Genomic DNA, 22,613 nt, shown 5'->3' on the forward strand with positions numbered 1-22,613 from the left:
CGGATCAGGGCCCACCACAGTCAAGGTGCACTAGGGGTAGTCCTGGAGACAGGAGAATCTCGCAGAGTTTGTGCCATTTGACATGGAGGCATGAAAGATCTCCAAACTCAACCAGGAGTCTGACAGTCAGGGCGCAATCTGCAGCGACGGCCCTGAGATAAAAGAGGACATTGTCAACATATAGTAAAATGGTGTGGGTAGCGTCTGTGACAGGTATGCCCCAGCCCCCACCCTGTTGTCGAGCTCCATTGCTAAGGCGAAGAGAAGAGGGCAGCCCTACCTTATTCCTCTGACCACAGAGATTAAGAGAAGTATTCCTGCCAGTGACAAACCCCTTCTGATCTCTGTGGATGGGATGGGGAAGAATTTGGTGAAGGTGGTAAGCTATACCATACCAAAGATCTTATAGTCCATATTTAGGATAGCTATTGAGCAGTACAAGGCCAGGTCTACAGGTTCTCTCCCAGGTTTTGTCAGGGACCCCAGAAGTGCCTCGAGCCCTCCCTGAAACCATGTTGAATATTTTTGACAGTTTAGGGGTTAGGATGTCAGTGGATATTTCCTAAAGCTCTATAGGAAGGCCTCCCTCTCCCTAAGCCTTCTAACACTTTGTTAAATTCTTGTTCTGTTATGAGGCCATCCAGATCATCCCGCTCCTCTAAAGTGAGGCGAGGTGTTGAGACAGAGCCACTCACCTTAAAAGCAGGATGTCTGCAGGGGCGATGGTATGCCCCGACCTCCTGGAACACCCCTCAGCACTTTCTGGTGGACAAAGAAACCCTGGCAGGTGTCCCAAAAGGAAAGGGGGAGTGGAAGAGAAAGAGGCAAAACGCTGGTCCATCCAGGTACCCTATATCTTCAGGGGCAGGTCGTTGTTGACAGAGGTATAGTAGAGTTAGTTCACTCAACTTCCTTGAAACTGAACCTCTCTTTCTTATATGGGCAAGGGAGCGGTAGAAGAACACCGGGGTGCTCCAGCACTATTCTTCGATAAAAATAATTGTTGGCACAATTACTAACACTACATTGAGTACCGTAACAATAAGTACTGTGACACTAGGGCTGGCTTCACTGAGATTCACTGTTGCACACTACAATTAGAACTGTTGTTGCACGTATCATGCACAAGAACGGGAATTAATTATATCACGTATAACTTTCCTGCATGCATAGGGTTAAACTAAAAGGAACAAAAAACAATCCAACAAATACAAATGTCCTCTCTGGGTTTAAACAGTTAGGGTGGCACAGTTTGGTTTGGTTTCACTGTGTGTGTGGAAAACCCTTCAAAAGCAAATTCCTCAAAACTGAAACACAGGCACGAATGACACAATTTAAATCCAAGAGTTATGCTATTAGAGAAAGAAAAGTCATGTAAATGCCCCTTTAAAATTACACTGTCACTTTGTGTAGTACTTGAGCTCAAGCAGATTTCCTGAAGCACATTTAGACAAGTAACTACAATAAAAATATAGAATGTTCCGAAATGCATTTGTCTCTTCAAGATAAGCACTCTGACAAAATACGAGGTCTGAAATACACCAGCTGTTCTAGGAAAGGCGCTGTGCTCAAAGAACAAACTCCCTGGAGAATACTAGTCACTTAGCTGCAGTCTTTTCCGGAGTGCTGGAGCAATACCTAGTGTCAGCTAGTACAGGAACAAAGAAAATAATTGCCTCAAAAGTCCTGAATTACAAGGATGACAGCAGGGGCTGGACCGCCAAATCAGATGCTGAGATCAGGAAACAAAACAAAGCCAAGCAGGGAGGCATGCTTCACTCTGCTCTTTATAGCCAATCAGGAAGGCAGTTGAGTTTCCACATGTGGATGAGTCACCACACCCAATTAGAAGCACATGTCTACTACACCTGCTCACATTAGCAAACAAGCATTGGTAAAACTAGATTTGATAAAACCAATTGTGTAACACAGCACGTTATGTTTACTTAGAAACAAGAAGGTTTAACCAAGAACAGAGATACGATTTAACCCTAATCCCTGGGGATGCTGACAGATAACGCAGGAGGCACCTTGGGGATTCCTGACATGAGGGAGGGGACTCGCTGTCTGGTAAGCTTGTATGGTAGTCTCTGGGAGCTCTTCAGGGAAAGCGTTGAAGGCAGAATATTGGGTTGTAAAGGCATTATGGATTTCGGTTTTGGTATGTAGGAGGGCACGTGAAGGGCCACGGACCAAAGCAGTGTGCGGGAGGGGTGTCATATCTCAGAGCCACGTCTTTCGCACCCCCAAAACCACCCTTCTGCAAAAATCCCTGACCACCAACTTGAAAGCTTCCCACTCAACAGAAAGTGAAGAGGCTGTACACTCATTCTACTAGACTATACTGTTTAAGACCATGTTTTGGATGACAGAGTCTTCAAGAGCTGATGGCTGCAAGCGCAACATAGAGATAGGGGACGGTAACCTTCACCAGTGTACCTCTGCTATCAGGGGACTTTGGTCAGAAAGTTCTCATCCCAGATAGTTGAGGGAAGAAGCAGAAGGGTAGAGAATCTGGGAGCTGACCAACCAATCCAAACGGGCATAAAAATTATGCACTGGGGAGTAGCAGGTATAAAGGTGGATATATGGGTGGTGGTGCCACCAGATCTAGTGACCATTGGAGGAGTCAGGCTGCCATGCTCAGGGCATTGGTAATAGTTGAGGAATTGGGGAACGATGGGTGTGAACGGTCCAGGGTCGGGCCCAAGACGCAGTTAAAATCCTCCCTAACAGCAAGAGCAAATGGGTCCAGGAAGTTGAAAGTGCTGAAATACGGTGCAGGAATAGGCTTAATCTGAACTGAGGGCATAGACGCTGCCTATCAATAATGGGGAGCCATTCAGAGCCACCTCCAGCAATACGAAACGGCCCTCATGGTCTATCGTGTGAAAGAACACTTATAAGGGAACTCCCATTCTCACCCAAATCTAAAAGCCCCAGGTGTATTTAGAGAAGTCTGTAGTAAGAACCCTCCCGCCAGTGCCTCTGGAGCTGGAGCCCCCCAGTTCTAGTAATATGGGCCTTCTGGAGGAGGACAATCTGGTTTCTGTTACGGCTAAGGTATGTATGTGTTGTATATCATTTAGATGGTGTGTACATACCTCGTATGTTCTAGGATATAATGTGAAGGGGTGTGCCATCCGTCATCCCATGAGGGGCTGCCTCTCCAAATGGTCCCACAGGAGGGTATAGGGTCAGGAGGCCAGATGGAGCAGTAAGGGGCCTGGTAGAAAGGCAGAGCAATGGGGGTGGAGGACGCTTGGGATGTGAAACAAATCAGGACAATCAGTAAAAACAGTAACAACCATTAGAATACCTTGGGCAGAAGGCACAAGGCCGACTGCTCAGTCAGGGGCAAGCAAGGCTCCATGTTGCCAGATAGCAGGGGGTCCCTAAGAACGTTAATGACAAATGTTAACATACAAGTTCTCAAGGGTCTTCTTAGTTTACAAGAGTCACATCAGTTTATGTGCGGTTACCATGGGAGAGGAGTCCTGGTCCGCAGAGAAGAGGATGCAGAATCTTCAGCGTTGGAGTCCCCAGGGGGATCTCAGAAGGCCGCCGCATCCAAGTCCAAGCATTCACCTCTCAGGACCAAGTCTGGAGAATGGGTTGCTTGTACTAGCGGGGGGGATCTGTCTGAGGTGTAGTGAGAGCGATGGCTGTGGTGCCTGGGTGACACCAATAATCGGCCTTCATCAGATCCAGGTCATTGTGTAAAAGGTGACCTGGCCTCTGCCCAGTCCTGGGAGTCAGATGGGTTGGTGAAAAATTGATTGTCTTGTCCAGGATGACCTTTAACTTGGCTGGGTATAGGATTGCCTACTTGACTCCTATCTCACGTAGGCAGTGTTTGACTCCAAGGAAGGAGTATTGCTGTTTTTTGGACGCTAAGGTGTATTCCGGGAAAATGTAGATTCTTTAGTCGTCTTTGAGGAGAGGGGACCAGTTAGCTGTGCATGTTTAAGAATGGCATCACGGTCATTAAAATGAAGGAATAGCACTACTATGGGGTGAAGGGGTCCTCTCACTGGGGGTTGCCGGGCCTTCACCCTGTGAGCCCACTCAATGAAGAAGAATACGGTGAGAGCACCAGTGGGCACCAAGTCTCCAGGTAGTCAACCATGTATGTACCCTCCTCACTGCCCAGCAGCCCAACCACTCTGATATTGCTGCTTCTAGCTCGGCCCTCAGCATCCTCCACACAGTTCTCAAGAAAGTTGATCCGCTCCTTGATGTTCTTCAGTTGGTTTTGGTGGTCCACGGTATGGGGCTGCAACTCCAAGCTTGCCCACTCCAAGTGCTTGACTCTCTCCAAAGTTTGCATTGGTTATCCCATAGCAGATTGATACTCTCCGAGAAGGCATCAACCTTCGCCTTCAGGTGGACCCTAGAAGCCTCGATTGCTTGTAAAATAGCATCCACTTTGTCAGGGTAGTCCCTGGGAGAGAGTGAGATGGGATGAGGGGGGTAGGGAGTTGAGGGGACTCACATCTCCTGCAGGGGTGGCATGGTCCCAGCTTGTTATTGTTTTATGGGCCCCATGTTTGTGGTGCATGGGTGGGAGAGGGATAAATGAATGTATGATGTCTCCCAGTGGACCAGGTGTCCTGCCTCCGCCAGTCCTGCAGCTAGGCCTGGAGGGAGGAAGGGAGAGGGGGCAGAGCAGCTCAGACCCATCCCCCCCTCACAAGGAAGAAGCTACCTGAGCCCTATGAGCATGAGCCTAAGTCCAACAAAGAAAACTCCAGCAGTGCAATGGGGGCCAGCAGCTACCATTGTTTCTTCAGGGCTGCCAACAGAAAGGTATACTCAACAGGCTACCGCCATCTCCCACAGTCTCTGAAGGGCGTGTGGTAGGGTGCATCAGGACTGTAAAGATAGGCACGTCCCAGCCTCCCACCTCCTTTTGCAGGGAGCAAGGACGGCAAAGCTGGGACCAGTGGTGAGCAGGGGGGAGCCGGTCTTCTCCCGGCTCATAGGGAGGCAGAGGTCTCAGTGCCTTCGAACTGGCCCAGCTGCCCTGGATGGAGAAGAGCCACTGTGTCATCCCGGGGCCCGCGACCCTCTCTGCTGCACCAAGTGGGGGTTTACTATGGCTCCGCCAGGCACCATGGATGGCGAGGTGGGCCTGTGGGGCCGCTTCTCAGGTGGCCACTCTCTGAAGGTCTTGTGGCGCGCCGACTGGGAACTTAGGAGTCAGTGATGCAGCCCCTCACCGAAGAGAACAACACAGACTCACCTCAGGTCAGGGGGAGAGTTCCACACTAAATGCTGTGGCGATGGTCCGCCAGTGACAATGCAGGAAGTGGATGAAGAAGCCAGGAGCTGTTTCCTCAAGCGGTCACCATGTTGGCTGTCCAGGCCATGCCTCGTTGAAGGCGTTTTAATTGTGTTTTATTCAGCTTTGGCAGTTGTACATTGCTTGACCAAGTCTGGATCCGATCCAGTCTGAAATTGTGTTTATTCTTCAGTTAAATAAAGGAAGCTAGGTTAAAGTTTATGTTCCTGGAAGGTGCAAGATGAAATTGCAGAAGAAACATGGGAATTCATTTTCAGACAAGTCTGTTTTTAGTTATAGGCTTTTCATACAGCTGCTAGGATTTGGGAAAAGTCCACATTAAGCATCCCCCATTTGAGAGGACAATGCAGAAGGGGTTTGTCCTACTATTAAAACCTATTTTTAATTTTTATTTTGAGCCAATACTTAACTTTGTAAAGGCATTCTTTAAACATGATAGAGTGTGACTGGGTGTCTGTTAGTCTAAAAATCATGTACATAATCTGTGTACATAACGCAACTAATTCCAAAGAACTTGATTAAAGTAGCTAATTGTTGTACATAAATGATTTAAGAAGTGCAGGGAAAGAACCGTGCCTTGATGGACTCCAATTTTAATTGCTTGCAAAGGAGATGTGTGTGAGCCTAGAGAGATTCTTTGAGAGGGATCGTTTGCGAATGAAGCATACCTTGCCAACCAGACCGCAAGAAGAAAGACAATGTCAATAGAAGTTGTGGTCACCTCTGTTGAATGCTGCCAATAGGTTTATCAGAACCAGAGGACTGTTGTAATTGTGGTTGACAGCCATAAAAAACTTGTCTACTGGTGTTGTCATGGTTGTTTCCATTTGTTCCAAAGCTGGTTTGAATAGTTCTATGGTAGCCTGGGCTGTCTTTCTGACTGCAAAAACAACTGTTTGTGAGCAATTTACCATCATCATGCATGAAAGGTTTGTCTATCTGGGCAAAAGATGTAGCTGGACTTGTATTGGATAAACCTTACTCATCTGGATGGTAGTCACTTTCACCCAGGGGCCCACCACACTTACTTGCCTTCCTTCTGCCAATCAGTTTTGAGCCCCACCTGGTTCTTTTTTCACACAATAGTTTCCTAAATGCTGTGTGAATTCATCACTACCACTGAAGATGGCCTCCAGCAATTCACTCACTCAGTAAACCATAATGAAAGTTGAGAGGGAAGAAATGCTTAGCAGCAGAAACACTCCTTAGAATCAGTTGCAGCTATCCTTTAGATTCGTCTCTGTTAGACCTTTCAGAATGGTAAGCAAAATCACTGCCCTTCTTTCCTAGGAACATGCAGCCTTCCACCATAACAACATAATATTTATATTGAAATATTAAGAGAACAGTAGTTCATAAAATAGCATACAATCCGAAATAAATACACTCTGTTTTTCTGTGCTTCTACAGATGATTGTGTGCATTAGAAACTACCAGTCAAACATTTATATTTAAAAACTATCTATCTATCTATCTATCTATCTATCTATCTATCTATCTATCTATCTATCTATCTATCTATCTATCTATCTATCTATATATCACTCTTCCGAATATAATTGTTGAAATTCTGCTTAACCAAAAAATCACTGTTAGCTTCTCCATGACCGATGATTTTACAGTGAATGATTTGATCACCACTTTCACGGGCCCATTCTTCGTGCCCAAAATGAATCTTGCAAAAGTATCTTCAGAAACCAGAGATATCACCGTTCATTTGTGATAAAGAGGGACAGTTCATCATCTGCTGAGCCTCTGCCCTAGGGATTTGGGGAAAGGATATTTTTATCCCTCTTCTCCTCATGTGGGCTGACATGTGCTGTCTGCTTGAAGCATTAATAGACGTCACATTGCTGACACCTGGGACTTGCTCTTACAGACCCTTAAGACCCCACTGTTGCGATTAGATTCATCCCAGCAATCTGCCTTCTCCTCTGCAGCGCTGTCAGCCATGAACTCTGCCTAGTGCTCCCCATCCCACCCCTCACCCCCCAGACAAAGTGCAGCAACCTCTGCAAGACAATACCCAATCCCCTTTTTGGACCTTTCTTACCCTCCGCACAAACAGGTTTAAACCAACTATGTACTTGCCATCTCACAGAACCTAATCAGACCTGGCCCTTGCTCTTCAAAATCCTCCAGATAGGAATAGACTTTGTTTCCTTTTAACTTCCTCTAACGCTTTTAGTATCCTTCTCACCTGACATTGGTTCTAGGAAACAATTTCTATCATTCTGTATATTGTAACTGATCTTCTAATTATATTCAGCACAAGGGTAAACTGTGGCCTAATTGGGTTTATTTTTTTAGTAGTGGTCTTGGCTGATTTTTTGAGCCAAGGATTCTTTCTCCCCTTCCCGCATATTAACCCTTCTTAATGTTATATGTGTTGGAGCATCAGCAACTTGTTGCTATGCCTTGACTATACAATTATTAAAATGTACTGCCAATGATTAAAGACAAATGCTTGGAATCATGGTTGGGATCTTTTCAGTCATGAATTCTCTAATACTAGACTATCAAAATGAGGATAAAGACTTTGCTTGGGCCCATTCAAATTCAGTCCAGCTGAACCTAATATACAACCCTTAAGTAATGGATCTTTCCAGTCAATGCAATCGGTTTACATGTCAGTGTGCAGAATTGTAAATTAATTTGCAAAATAAAAACAGTATTAAAGCGGAAATAATGGTTAATGAATCATTTATTACAGACATGTGGGATATGAAGTTTCAGCTGAGGGAACAGAGTTTTCTAGATCTGAGTCTTTGGATTTAATCATTAAATAACCCCCACCACTGGACATATTGACCTTTGTTAGTTGACAAGAAGAATTAAGGAACAATCATCTATATCAGCCCAATAACATGATAAATCATTTATGGCTTTTAGTACAGTCAATAAAGAGAGTCTTGTGTGAGTTAAAGGGTTTTTATTTTTAAGTTCTTTTAGTTTGTCATCATTGTGTTCAATAAGAATTAGTCTCTTAAGCATCAGCATTAGAAATACACATAGCCCAATATTTGATATTTCTAACTAAAACAAAAATAGATTAGTCAATATCACAGTGATTAACTTTATAATGCAACAAGCTTATTCCATGAAGGAAGTTTCCTAATCTAAATATTTAGAATGAGATCAAATAAGCTGTCAGTTCAGATACTCAGTAAAGAGTTCTGATGAGAGAAATCTGTGCATAAGCATAAAGCCTCTTCATGTTAAGCTGGAAATTATTCTCAGCTCTTAAATCAGCAATCAATACAAATAAGCTAAGCAACCTCTCATGTAGAGAAGAATCAAAAACTCAAAGGTACGTCCTGTCAGAGAGTCGGGGAAGGAATCCGGCTGCTACTCTAGGAACACATACTAACATAAACACACAATATTCTATGTTGCAACATTATTTTACTTTTTCTTCTATGTCCTCCAATAGGATGTCAGCAAACTCCTGGGAATAGTGAAACTCCCCATTATTTCAGACTGGTGCAATAGACTTTAGACATTAGACCTTGAAAAGTTATAGTTTGCATTCTGTAGTCTAGACTGTTTTTCTCATGACTCATTCTTCTTGTTGCCTTCTCTCCTCCTGGTGAGAACGTAACCATCAGTTATCTAATACAAAACAAGTGTCTATTGGCTAGCTAAAAGAGGGCTTCTGTAAAATTACATCTGCAGAAAAAAGGTAAAACATGTTGTGCAAACAGCGATTCAACATTAAAACAGGCCTTTGAATGTTAATGTGTTTTTTCATTTAACATGGCATCGACAGGCAGCATTTATTTACTTCACTTGTAGGCTTATATCATTAAGTATGATTGCCTACTACAAATAAAATGTTTTTAGTATATGTGCCATTCAAACGTAGGCTATGCATATTAATAATAAAAACATTTTTGTTTGGGAATAAGATTTGGCTCTGGCACAACCAGTAAAGGATGCTAACATCAGAGAAACCAATACAGTATTATTCTTTGCTCCTGAAAACGTAAATGGGGCATCCAGTGTAAGAAAAACAGTTTTCTTTGCCCAGTACTGCCTAGTTAGTATTTTATAAAGTTATTTTGAATGATGATGTCATCTAGGGGTTTGAGATGTATTGCTGGTAATGTGTGAAGCCTAGTCGGAACATACCTACTAAATGTATTGTTGAGAATTTGAAAATTGGCTAATCATTTATACACTTCCCTGATGCAATGCGGTAGTCATCTGACATCCTTTGACCTGAAGAACACTTCTTTTTCCTTTCAGTGACATCACAATACATGAGCGAAGCCACTGTGGAGACACAATCTCCTCCTCCAAGCTAGGCTACTGCCTTCCTGCTGCCCATTCAGATTGTTGCTGGCGATCCAGACACATGGGAGGACTAGAAATTCCAATCGCAGTATTTAGAAAGGGTGCATTATAAAAGATTTTAGGTCCAAAACAACGGATTTCATTTTAAAATCAGATACCTCCATAATTCATCTAGAATTCATCATTTCTAGCTTTAGTATTTTGTCTAATAGCAATCGAAAGATAATAACTGCAACATAGCAACTCGATTTATGGTGTAATTTTCAGTTTGCTCAGAATTGTTGGAATGTTGTGAATGTGTTTTGTGTCTTACTCACAATTCATTAATACATCTGTGTAATGAAAGATGTTGGTGTTTGTTTTAGCATATTCGATTCAAGGACAGAATGTACAGATGATCAGTCCGTCCAGTGAGTCCCATCAGCAAGTGGTGGCAGTGGGGCAGCCGTTGGCAGTTCAACCCCAGGGGACTGTCATGGTGAGTATGCACTGTTAAAAGAATTGACAGTTACAATAGCTTTGTAAAATATTCAGAGCAGTATAACATCATTGTGAATAGCATAACAGTAGGAATTATATATCTACAGCTTAATTTGTTGAATGAACACTGACATGATATGTGCTTCATGACACTAGTACTAGTGTATTTGTGGGAAGAGGATATCTACCGCTTAGATATGGAACTTGCCAAAGCATTTCTATAGAAAAGTGTCACAATTACAACCTGTATTTATTGTTTATTTCATTTGTTTAGTTCAGTGCCGAACATGTTGTCTTATGTTCACTTCAGTACTCTTTGTTGTACTTACACCTACAGGAGCTGATTTACAAATTGCCCTTTGTAGTACTTAAAGTAATGTTACAAAAGTACTTCAGTACTACAAAATGCTATTCACAAACATATGGATGGATAAAATGCCTCTCCTATTTTTTAGTGCGAGAGACGAGGGGTAGTGGCTTCAAAATGAAAAATACTTATCACTAAATGGTAGCAGGTTCCGGAAATACAAGCAGGTTTTAGGAAAGCACATGCTAATAAAAAAACACCCCTAAAGGATTAAGCAATGTTTTTCACAAAATACAATTCTAAGTTTACAACAGCTGTAATAGGCACAAACAATTTCAAATGTACTCCATTGAAGCTGTAGTGTAGGTCAAGGACCACACATGGCCACTTGTGAGAGAAGATGTGGCCTGTCAGAGCTGCCTACTTGAGAACTGAAGAACCAGATTAGAGTCCTGTGATTGTGGAAAAATCACTTAGGACCTCATTACGAGCCTGATGGTCTGACAAGCAGACCCCCTTGGAAACCTTGGAGACTATGCATCAGCATTGCAAGGCCAGTACCGTCGCACAGGGGGTCCCCCCGGCACCATCGGAATGCACACTGTCTGCAAAACAGACTGGCATTCCACCAGCCTTTTCATGGCAGGATCCCCATCATGGAAATGCTGGCGGAAAGCTGAGTTGTAATCAGCCTGATGGCGCTCAATTCTGCCCTGGCTAAGTACATCTCCAACTGCTGGCAGCCCGTTGGGATCCATGTTCCTGACAGGGATGGCGATCCCCTGGCAGGTCTGCCCACCAGTGTTGTAATGTGGCGGTCAGATCGCCTAAGTTGCGGCAGTCAGTCCATCACCCCAAGGCTGGCGGTCTTGGATCGCCAGCCTCGTAATGAGGCCCTTAATGTCCCTGTGCATAAAAAAAGAAAATAATGTGACCTTCTTTAATGTAATCTAATTCTCCTGTGAAGCTCTCTAATGCCTTTGGGTCAAGTTGCTGTGTAAAACTGCAAAACCGTCATTACAAAAATAGTTCTTGCTGCACACTTCCATAAAAGTCAATGGTGGCACCACATAACAACAGGGAACAATAGATAAATCTCAAAAACAATTTTTTATGACGTTATCAATTAAAAAAATTGTATTGTTCTTTTCTTTTTCTCTTTCTTAAAATTGTTTACTCTAAACAAGAAAGTACAAGGCTGACACCACATGAAACACCCCTGCTAATGTAAAGTGAGGTAGTGTCGAGAAAGGACTCCACCACCCATCTACAGGCGATACTCATTACACCATCTAGTTACATGCAGGCGGACCACACAACACCTTTTTACCCTCCATTTGTTGAAGATCTTACTAGATTTGCCCTTCATTTATTTGAGGAGAAAAGAGTTTAAAGGCAAAGGTTCAGCCTCTGTAACATGTCCAGAAAAGTAGTCATTTGATAGACACTGACTCTCACCTGATGCAATCATTGACGTTGCATAATGGGAGCAGGATCTTGGCTAAGCTACAGCCCTCTCCCAGGTTATCCTTGCCCAGGTCCAGATACTGGCTGCACTCCATTTCCTAGCCCCTTGATCTTTCCAGAGTGACTCAGTGTAGGCATCTCACGGGCAAGCCAGTTTCTGATGCTTTCACCAGGTACTTGATGCATCAGCAAAAGAGTACACCTATATATTGCAATGCTGCAGTCACTGGAGTAAAGGCAAGGGAATATTTTGTGCCTTTTTCCACCTCTCTGTGCTGTAGGTGTCCCTTATTGCACCCATATGGAACATCAGCCACCTCACCACAGGAACATCTTTCCACAATAGACGCCTGTGGCGCTCCATCAATGTGTCAGCTGTCTGGAATACCAGAGGTATGCTTCACTGATGTATACATAGCCTTACCTTGTTGGTACGTGGTAGCTGCATCTTCTGACAGTCACCTCTTGCATATTAGTTGTTTGTTGTGGTATTTGGTGACTTATGGCTTGTAAGTAAGGTCTGTGACATGGGCTCTCAAACATGCTTATGACTCAATACAGCACAATAGATGCACATTAAATTATTTTTATTTTTTGAGGGGGGTCAGTTGTAAAAAAGATCATTTTCTAAGCACAATGTGTGCGTTTTTCTAAGTGGTAATCCATCTTTCCCATTGTTTTGATCTCCATCTACTTGCAGTTGTAGTGGAAACAGGTGTAAAACCCATTGGTTAACACAGAAAACTATTCATTCCTGAAAAGTAGACAAAAGTTGGAATTCTGGCTGTGGCGTTTGTGTAGATCGTTCATGGTTCTCCAAAAGAAGTGTTGAATGTTTACTTCTGTAGTTGTTTTGACCTGTGGTTACATTTATCAGACCCTTATGATCGTAAGGGTATATAGGGGGTCATTCCAACCCTGGCGGTCGGTGTTAAAGCGGCGGCAAAACCACCAACAGGCTGGCGGTAAAAAAAATTGAATTCCGACCCTGGCGGAAACCGCCAACAGAGACCGCCACTTCAACACACCGCCCGCCACGGCGGGACAAACAAACAGCGCTGCGGTCACCGCCAACAGACAGGCGGGAGTCAATGTACCGCCCACCCTATCACAACCCACCAATCCGCCACCTTTTCCGGGGCGGTAGCCCCGCCGATAACAACACGGCGGATCAGCCATATCGAACGGAAAACGCTCACCTCCATACTCCCCACGAGGAATCTGGACAGCATGGAACCCGAACTACACATCCTCCCAGCGATTGTCTTCCTGCTCCTCTACCAGGAGCACGAACGCCGGCGCAGAAGACCACGGTTAGTACTGCACCTACGACACAGGGGAGGGGGGAGGCAAAAAATTACGGGGACACACATACGCGACACACCCACCCCCACCCTCACCCACTACAACACACACATCAATGCATAGTAATACATCACAGTTACCACCCCCCCCAACCCCCCTAAAGGAATGCAAAGACAAAAGGAAATGATTATAAACATTGGAATATATTGTATTACTGGCTTAAAAATATATCACACATCTAAAACTTTTATATACATAAAATGTCAAGTCCGATATTTGTAGCAGGCATTGTTCGTGGACCACTGGGCCCAAATCACATGGGCATAGCCCACACAGGATACCTGACACCAACGGAGAGAACACTGCAGGAGCATCAGATAGGAAAACTACAGGCACCTCAGGGGGAAGGGAAGGGGGGGGCACCTCAGCCAGATGAGTCCACGACGCCAGATCCACGAGGGGCCTCCATGGCCACTGTTCCATCCTGGGGAGTGCAAAGCCACAGTCTCTCAAGTCTATACAGTGGGTGGCTTGCCCACTGTTCCATCCTGGGGAGTGCAAAGCCACAGTCTCTCAAGTCTATACAGTGGGTGGCTTGACCACTGTTCCATCCTGGGGAGTGCAAAGCCACAGTCTCTCAAGTCTCTACAGTGGGTGGCTTGCCCACTGTTCCATCCTGGGGAGTGCAAAGCCACAGTCTCTCAAATCTATACAGTGGGTGGCTTGACCACTGTTCCATCCTGGTGAGTGCAAAGCCACAGTCTCTCAAGTCTCTACAGTAGGTGGCTTGCCCACTGTTCCATCCTGGGGAGTGCAAAGCCACAGTCTCTCAAGTCTATACAGTGGGTGGCTTGCCCACTGTTCCATCCTGGGGAATGCAAAGCCACAGTCTCACAAGTGGATAACAGTCTCCATTGGTATTGGAGGGGGACTGGTGCCCAGAGTGCTTCGTGCAGCCCTGCCCGACACAGATGCGGGCCTGCCCCTTCCGCCAATGGGCCAGCGGTGCTTGATCCGGCAGTGCCCTGTTCAGCGGTGCTTGAGACGGCAGTGCCCAGTTCAGCGGTGCTTGAGACGGCGGTGCCCTGTTTAGCGGTGTTTGAGACGGCGGTGCCCGGTTAAGCGGTGCTTGAGATGAAGGGCCCAGATCATCGTTGCTTGAGACGGCGGTTCCCAGTTCAGCGGTGCTTGAGACGGCGGTGCCCAGTTCAGCGGTGCTTGAGACGGCGGTGCCCAGTTCAGCGGTGCTTCAGATGAAGGGCCCAGTTCAGCGGTGCTTGAGATGAAGGGCCCAGTTCAGCGGTGCTTGAGACGGCGGTGCCCTGTTCAGCAGTGCTTGAGACGGCGGTGCCCAGTTCAGCGGTGCTTGAGACGGCGGTGCCCAGGTCAGCGGTGCTTGAGACGGCGGTGCCCTGTTCAGCGGTGCTTCGGCTGAGTGCCCAGTTCAGTGGATCCGCCCATGGCGTGGAGGTCATTCGCCACCTGACCTGTGGCTGGCTGCGCCTTCCTGCCCACCTGGGATGGGGCTGGTGGGGCCCTCCTGGGCTGCAGTACCGGGCCTGTTGGTGTCCTCCTGCCCACCTGGGATGGGGCTGGCGGGGCCCTCCTGGGCTGCAGTACCGGGCCTGTTGGTGTCCTCCTGCCCACCTGGGATGGGGCTGGTGGGCCCTCCTGGGCTGCAGTACCGGGCCTGTTGGTGTCCTCCTGCCCACCTGGGATGGGGCTTGCGGGCACGCCTGCACAGGTGGGCTGCTGGCGGTCTTGTCGGGCGTGCTGCCCTTCCCAGCCTTCCCTGTTCGCCTGTGGCCCTTCCCCACCTTTGGCGGTGTGCCAGCTGGCACCACACTTCCTGCCGGAGCCATGGTAGAGATTTTGGTCCCTGGTGTTTTAGGCCTCTCGTGCCGGCCACTGACAATCTTCGCATGTTTTTGTGGGGGTGGGCTGGCCGTGCCTTGGCTCCCTACTGAACTGGCTGCCCTTGAGGGTGGGGGACTCCACAGTCCATGGCAGACTGTCTTCACAGGGCCCGCTTTTGTGGTGGCTGAGGTGCTGACTGGAGTCCTATGAGATGGACGGGGTGGGGGAGTTGTTGGAAAGAGGTCAAGTTTTGATAGGAAAAGAATTTTAGGAAGAGAGGGACGGGTAGGTGTAGTAGGTATGGGAGTGGAGGAAGAGGTTGTGGTTGTAGGAGTTTGAAGTCTGGTGTCTTTGGGTGCATGTGCTTGGGCTGGAGGCTGTTGTGAGGTGGATGGCTGTTGGGTGGGTGGCTGCCTGCGTTTGTGTAGCTTGGAAGAGGGGGTGACAGACACACTGGGAGAGGACACAGGGGACGTGTGAATGGTAGTGGGGGTGGTGACTGCACGTGTGCGGGGGTTCTAGTGGGTGTGCTGGTGATGGACGTAGTGGCTGAAGATGTTGTGCATGCAGGTGTGAGTGGAGACGTCACAGTGAGGGAGAAGGGAGACGAGGAGGAGGGGGACACAGTGGAGGCAGTGGGTGTTGGTATATCTGCATGTGGATGTTGCTTGTGTGAATGCCTGTGTGATGTGTGGTGCTTATGTCTGGCTGAGCTTCCCTTGGGTGTTGAGGTGTGTGCAGGCTGGTCTGATGGTGTGTCTGGGATAGGCAGAGGTACAGGGGATTGGGTATGGATGGAGGAAGCTGGAGGGGGGAAGATAGAGACAGGGACAATGGCTGCCGTCAGTGCTGAGGCCAGAGTGTTGAATGATCGCTGAAGGGCAGCCTGACCAGAATGAATGCCCTCCAGGTATGCATTACTCTGGTGCACCTCCCTTTCTACACCCTGGATGGCATTCAAAATGGTAGACTGCCCAACACTGAGCTTCCTCAGGAGGTCAATGACCTCCTCACTGAGGGTAGCAGGGGTGACAGGGGCAGGGCCTGAGGAGCCTGGGGCGAAGGAGATGCCCACCTTCCTGGGTGAGCCGGCACGGGGCAGACGCTGAGGGGCTGCTGGGAGGGCGGTGCTGGTGCGCTGGGTGGCGGCTGTACCTGTTGTTGCGGGGGGCACAGATATTGCCGCCACCGCAAGGGAGCTCCCTTCAGAGGAAGAGTCGCTGTCACTGACATCCGCACGAGTCCCTGCTGTGGAGCTCCCCTCGCCCTCCGTCTCACTGGTGAATTCCGATTCCGTTGCATGGCCCGCCATGGCCATGTGAGATGCAGCTCCCTCGTGCTCCGATGCCACTTCTCCTCCGCCTGATGATGCTAATGCACACATGAACAGGAAGACAACAAAAAAGGGTGGGGGGAAAAATAAAGAAATGTTGAGTGCATGCATTGGCGACACCGTTGGCGGACAGGACAGACACAGAAGCCCCCTGCACTACGCCGCGCACTTGGGGTCGACTACGCAATCCGTGGGACATGGCCTACAAGCCTATGGGCGACATCTGCACACATAGATGACACAGGGCAATGAATAGCTGTACTTGGCACCCTACAGAGGTGGGGGGCGGGGGCACAGGGCAATGCCTTACGAAGGGGCCTAGCCTACAGATAACGCCCTGGCCTAGGGATACCCACAGCCTTCTCCCCCACCCAGACACCTCCACTGCGCGCAAAGTCACCAGGATTTGAGTGTACTCACCCCCTTGTGTCTGCTGTGATGTCCTCACGCGCCCATCCAAATCGGGGTAGGCCACCGCCAGGATCCGGGACATCAGGGGGGTCAAAGTCCGACTTACACCCCTCCCACGTTGGGAGGCCATCCCCAGCTGAGCCTCCGCCGTCTTCCTGCTCCAGCGGCGGATGTCCTCCCATCTCTTCCGGCAGTGGGTGCCCCGTCTGTGGTGGACCCCCAGGGTCCGGACGTCCTTGACGATGGCACGCCAAATATCGATTTTCTGGTGGGCGCTGACCTATGTGACATGTACAGGGAGAGAAGAATAATCATCACCTTCTGCATGCTTGATGTGAGTGGCCCCCACCCCCACCCTTGCCATGTGGCACATGCTCTCAGCTGTCGTTTGATGCATGCCTCAATCGCTCCCCTCCCCACCATCTTTCATCCACCACACTCAACACAGGCATTGCCCACAAAGCATGGTCCCAGTGTACTTACCTGTTGGTCTGGAGGACCGTAGAGTAGCGCATACTGGGGGAGGACCCCATCCACAAGTTTCTCCAATTCCTGGGCAGTGAAGGCAGGGGCCCTTTCCCCAGTCGCATGAGCCATTGTCTCTTCCAGACCGAGGTCACAGCAGCACTTGCAGTGTAGGTACTCTCCTGTGGAAGATCAGGTATCGAGTGATTAAGCAGATAGAAAATGGTGGTCACGCCCGCGGCGGTGCGTACCGCGGCGGTGCATACCACCGGCGCACATCGTCATTTGCTCCTGAGACCCATAGGGTTCTATGTTAACCAATGCTGCTTTGCGCCGCGGTCTTCGACCGCCTACCGCCACGGTGTGCCACGCCAGCGCATTGACCTCACATCCCATTGTCGCACTTCATAGGTCAGGCAGCCGCCATTTCAAGGGCCCACATGGCTTAATTTCTACTGCGTCACACATACCTAGGCCTTGCTTCGACACTCATACAAGCCATACAATGCATTGTGAATCGTGTTATGTGCAAGCTGTGGGAACGTACCTGTGGGTTGATTTACTCTGTGCTCGCTGTTGTCCTTCATAGGCACCGTCCGCTGGGACATGCGAGGAGATGGAGGAATCTTCCCGTGTACAGACCGCTGGTGGACCTGTCGACAATGGAGGAAAGACATGTCATACTGACATACAGGCTTGACCGAGCCACTATACAGGAACTGTGTGCCCAGCTGGAGCCAGACCTGATGTCACCAATCCGCCAACCCACAGGGATCCCCCCTCTAGTGCAGGTTCTGTCAGTACTCCATTTCTTAGCAAGTGGGTAATTTCAAACAACAGTGGCCATATCATCTGGGATGTCCCAGCCCATGTTTTCCAAGGTGTTGTCCAGAGTGTTGTCTGCCCTGCTCAAACACATGCGAAGCTACATCGTCTTTCCTGAGGTGGGGGATTTGGCTACAGTGAAGGGTGATTTCTATGCCCTGGGACATATTCCCAACATCATTGGTGCCATTGATGGGACACATGTTGCTTTGGTCCCCCCCAGCAGGAGTGAACAGGTGTACAGGAACAGGAAGAGTTATCATTCCATGAATGTCCAGATGGTCTGTTTGGCTGACCAGTACATCTCCCATGTTAATGCCAAGTTCCCTGGCTCAGTGCATGACGCGTACATCATGCGGAATAGCAGCATCCCTTACGTGATGGGTCAACTCCAGAGGCAACGTGTGTGGCTAATTGGTGACTCTGGTTACCCCAACCTGTCATGGCTACTGACTCCAGTGAGGAATCCCAGGACAAGGGCAGAGGAACGGTACAATGAGGCCCATGGGCGTACTAGGAGGGTGATCGAGCGGACCTTCGGCCTCCTGAAGGCCAGGTTTAGGTGCCTCCATATGACAGGTGGATCCCTAATGTACTCACCAAAGAAGGTGTGCCAGATCATGCCTTTGCGACGCCAGGTGCCTTTTCTGCAGGAGGATGGTCCAGATGGTGGTGTTGTAGCAGCTGTGGAGCCTGTGGAGAGTGAAGAGGAGGAAGGCGAAGAGGACGACATAGAGAACAGGAACACAGTAATACAGCACTATTTCCAATGACACACAGGTAAGAATCCACACCGGCATATTACATTTACTTAAAGACTCCTACCTCTCCACTGTCTGACCTTTTCCCCCAGTGTATGGTAACTGAGTTGTGACTTTCCCTTCCGATTTCAGAGATGTGGGCCCCACTGCCTGACATCTGCTTTGTTTCCCCATGGACTACAGCTGTGTGACAGTGGTATGTTGGCATCACAATGTAAATAAATATTTTGGCACGGTCATGTCTAATACATTTGTTCAAAATCACAGCCAGACTCCTGATTGTTTTGTGCAATAAGTGTGTTTATTACAGTGCTCTAAATTGGTGGGTGGTTGCAAATCGGTGAGGGGTGATGGTGGAGGATTGTCCATGGCAGAGTCCAGACTATCAGTATCACAGGTGCATTGTCCAAATGCCTGTGGAAAGTGGAGCAGGGGCAGTTTAAGGTTGGACAGGGTGTCATTGTGGGACAGTGGGATGACAATCAGGGAGTTATCCTTTCCTGGCGGGGCTCTTGGCATCTTACTCTGTCTTCTTCCTGGATCTCAGGACCCGCTTGCGGGGTGGTTCTCCTTCTGCAGGGGGTGGGGTTCTGGTGGCCTGTTGGTCTTGTGTCGGGGCCTCCTGTCCACTAGCGCCGGCGGAGGTGGTAGGCAGTTCTTGGTCCATGCTAGTGACAGGGGCCCTTTGTGGTGCCACAGTGTCCCGCAATGTGGTGACTACCTGATTCAGAGCCACTACGATGGTGCCCATGGCGGAACTGATGTTTCTTAGTTCCTCCCTGAACCCCATATACTGTTCCTCCTGCAGAAGCTGGATCTCCTGAAACCTGGCCAGGACCGTCGCCATCGTCTCCTGGGAGTGGTGGTAGGCTCCCATGATGGAGGAGAGGGCCTCGTGGAGAGTGGGTTCCCTGGGCCTGTCCCCCCCCCCCCCCCCCCTGTCGCACCGCAGCCCTCCCAGTTCCCCTGTTTCCCTGGGCCTCTGTCCCCTGGACCGTGTGCCCACTACCACTGCCCCCAGGTCCTTGTTGTTGTTGGGGTGGTGGGTTAACCTGGGTGCCCTGTAGTGGTGGACACACCGCTGATTGACGTGTCCTGGGAACAGAGGTATGGGCCCGCTGGGTGGGTGGGTGCTGTGCTGGTGTTCCCAGAGGGGGGAAGGTCTGCTGTGGCCTGTGGCTGTCTGAGGGGAACCGACTGTCCCGAGGTCCCCGATGGGCCGGGCTGGTCATCTAGATCCAGGGAGACAGAGCTGCTGTCATCACTGTGGGCCTCTTCTGGGGGTGGAGTAGACATTTGTGGACCCTCCTGCGCGGTGACATGGCGTTCGGGTCCTGCAGGGGTATAAAAGTATGGTTATTGCTTCTGTGTGTGCCATAGCGTGCAATGGGTGGGTGCCCGTGTACCCCAGTGCTGGCATTCCCTTGTGGGGGCTGTTGTGACAGTGGTTTGGGGGGGGGATGGGTATGTGCAGTGGGCATGCTTAGGTGATGGGTGTCCATGCTTTGTGGTCGCATGCAGGGCTTGGTGTTGGGATGGGTGGGTTGTGATGGTGAGACATTTGCAAGGAGTAGGTGTGATGGGGGTGGGGGTGAGGGTGGGGGTATGAGTTGGCATGCTGGTGGGGTGGGGGGGATGAAGTAGTTAAAATTTGACTTACCAGAGTCCATTCCTCCACCTACTCCTGCGAGGCCCTCAGGATGCAGGATCGCCAAGACCTGCTCCTCCCATGTTGTAAATTCTGGGGGAGTAGGTGGGGCTCCGCCGCCAGTCCGCTGCACCGCGATGTTGTGCCTGGATACCATGGAACGCACCTTCTCCCGTAGGTCGTTCCACCGCTTCCTGATGTCGTCCCTATTTCTTGGGTGCTGTCCCACAGCGTTGACCCTGTTGACTATTCTGCTCCATAGCTCCATCTTCCTGGCAATGGTGGTGTGCTGCACCTGTGTCCCGAAGAGCTGTGGCTCTACCCGTACAATTTCCTCCACCATGACCCTGAGTTCAGCTTCAGAAAACCTGGGGTGTCTTTGCGGTGCCATGGGGTGGTGTGGGTGATGTGTGGGGTGGTTTGTGTGGTGCTAAGTGTGGTGATGTGTATTGGTGTGTTGTTTGAAGTGCGTGGTAATATTGCTGGGTGACAGTGAATTGCGCGTCTGGGTGCTCGGATCTCTTTTCTCTGTGCGTGTTCACGAATCTCTAGGAGTGGGGGTTTGTGGGTGATGTAGGTGTGTGTTTTATATTGTCGGGTGTGTGGGAGTGTTGTTTGTATGTGTATCAGGTGTGTGTATTTGTAATTGTCCAATGTGGCTGTGTTTTGTAAGTGTGTGTGTATTTTGAGCGCGGCGGTGTGTACCGCCAATGGAATACCGCGGTTGAAAGACCGCCGCGTGGATTCGTGGGTCGTAATGGCATGGGCGTATTTCTGTTGCCGTGACGGTGGAGGTTTGGTCATCGCCAGTTTCTCGCTGGCCTTTGGTGTGGCGGACTTTTGTGGATGTCTGTATTTTGGCGGTTTGCCTGTTGTGGGTCAGAATGACCGTGGCGGTTTACTGCGGCCGCCGCGGTGTTATGGCGGTCTTCTGCACGGCAGTAAGCGTCTTTTACCGCCGAGGTTAGAATGACCCCCATAGTGTTTTTGAGTTTCCAAAAACAGGTAAATACCAGAGCCAACAACTGAGCTGCAGTTGTAGGTGTACCTACCATGCAGCAGTTCATATGGTAAAATCTAATGAATGAAGAATGGGTATGTAGGAGACCTATACCTTTTTTAAATGTGCCCATGGTACTGAGTTTAAGAATAGTGGTTAATTATACAACTATGAAGTTGAGATTACCCATACTATCATGAAATTCAGAGGGCATTGTTAAAAAAAACCCTGTTTTCTTGCACACTGGCTTACGTTTGGGTTCCAAAAATGGGGAGCACTTTAATTGATAATAACAAATGTTTTACTGTTCTGTGTTCCCACAATTCTTCTGATAAAAACAATACTCCACTTGTGTGATTCGACCCATTTGCTAACGAGAAGAAAAGTTCCAAAACACATTGTGGAGACATCAGAATTGCACCTTGAAAATGTACCCACTTTGGTGGCAAATAGCTGCAATGTTTAAGCCTGGGCTTAGCTGCCACCATGGGAAGCTTACCAAACCTGGACATTTCTGAAACATAAACACACAGGGGAGTCCAGGGTGATGTGACGTACATGGATCTTATTTACTATGCTGAAATCAGAATGTCCTACAAACATCAAACTTGGGCTAGAATTGTCTTTGACCACTGAAGTAAACGCATTCACATGGGATGCACAAGTATGCATATATACAATTTATAACCTTAAATTATATGAACATCACGTCACAATTCACTCCCTGTACCATTTATCCCCCATGCATGAGCACAGTCCGTTACCTCCTGCTCCATGCTGCTTTCTGTACTCCACTGAGAGTGGAGGCAGACCGTGTAGTTGTCTGTAGTGTTGGACTACCAAATTAACTTCATCAAATGTCTCCTTCTCACTAAAATTCCTCTTCAGTGTTGTGTGCAGTTTGAAAGCTGAATCTGGTTCCTGGGTGGCTGCAGGCTTCACATAGTCCAAAGAGAAAAGCACAGTCTAGGGTGTGGACTAGATTTACTTGTTTTAAGTGAGTGATTGCAAATTTGCACTGAGGTATAAATCTCCACTCAGAAATGATTAAAAACAAAAAAGTGGAGCGTTCCACCTCAGTCTAGTAGTGAATATACACTTGAGTAAGGATATATCTGTCTTTTTATCCTCATGCATCAAGCCTAGACAGTGC

General features: G+C 48.4%; 1 protein-coding gene across 1 annotated transcript in view; it reads left to right on the plus strand.

Annotated features, from left to right (window-relative positions):
• The window catches only part of MON2 (MON2 homolog, regulator of endosome-to-Golgi trafficking), a 775,721-nt gene that overhangs the window by 320,648 nt on the left and 432,460 nt on the right, over positions 1 to 22,613 (plus strand). Inside the window, 1 exon segment of the mRNA XM_069229077.1 lies at positions 9,967 to 10,079. Coding sequence (XP_069085178.1) covers positions 9,967 to 10,079 — 113 coding nt within the window.

The sequence above is a fragment of the Pleurodeles waltl genome, chromosome 4_1 (genome assembly GCF_031143425.1).
Source record: "Pleurodeles waltl isolate 20211129_DDA chromosome 4_1, aPleWal1.hap1.20221129, whole genome shotgun sequence".
Lineage (NCBI taxonomy): Eukaryota > Metazoa > Chordata > Amphibia > Caudata > Salamandridae > Pleurodeles > Pleurodeles waltl.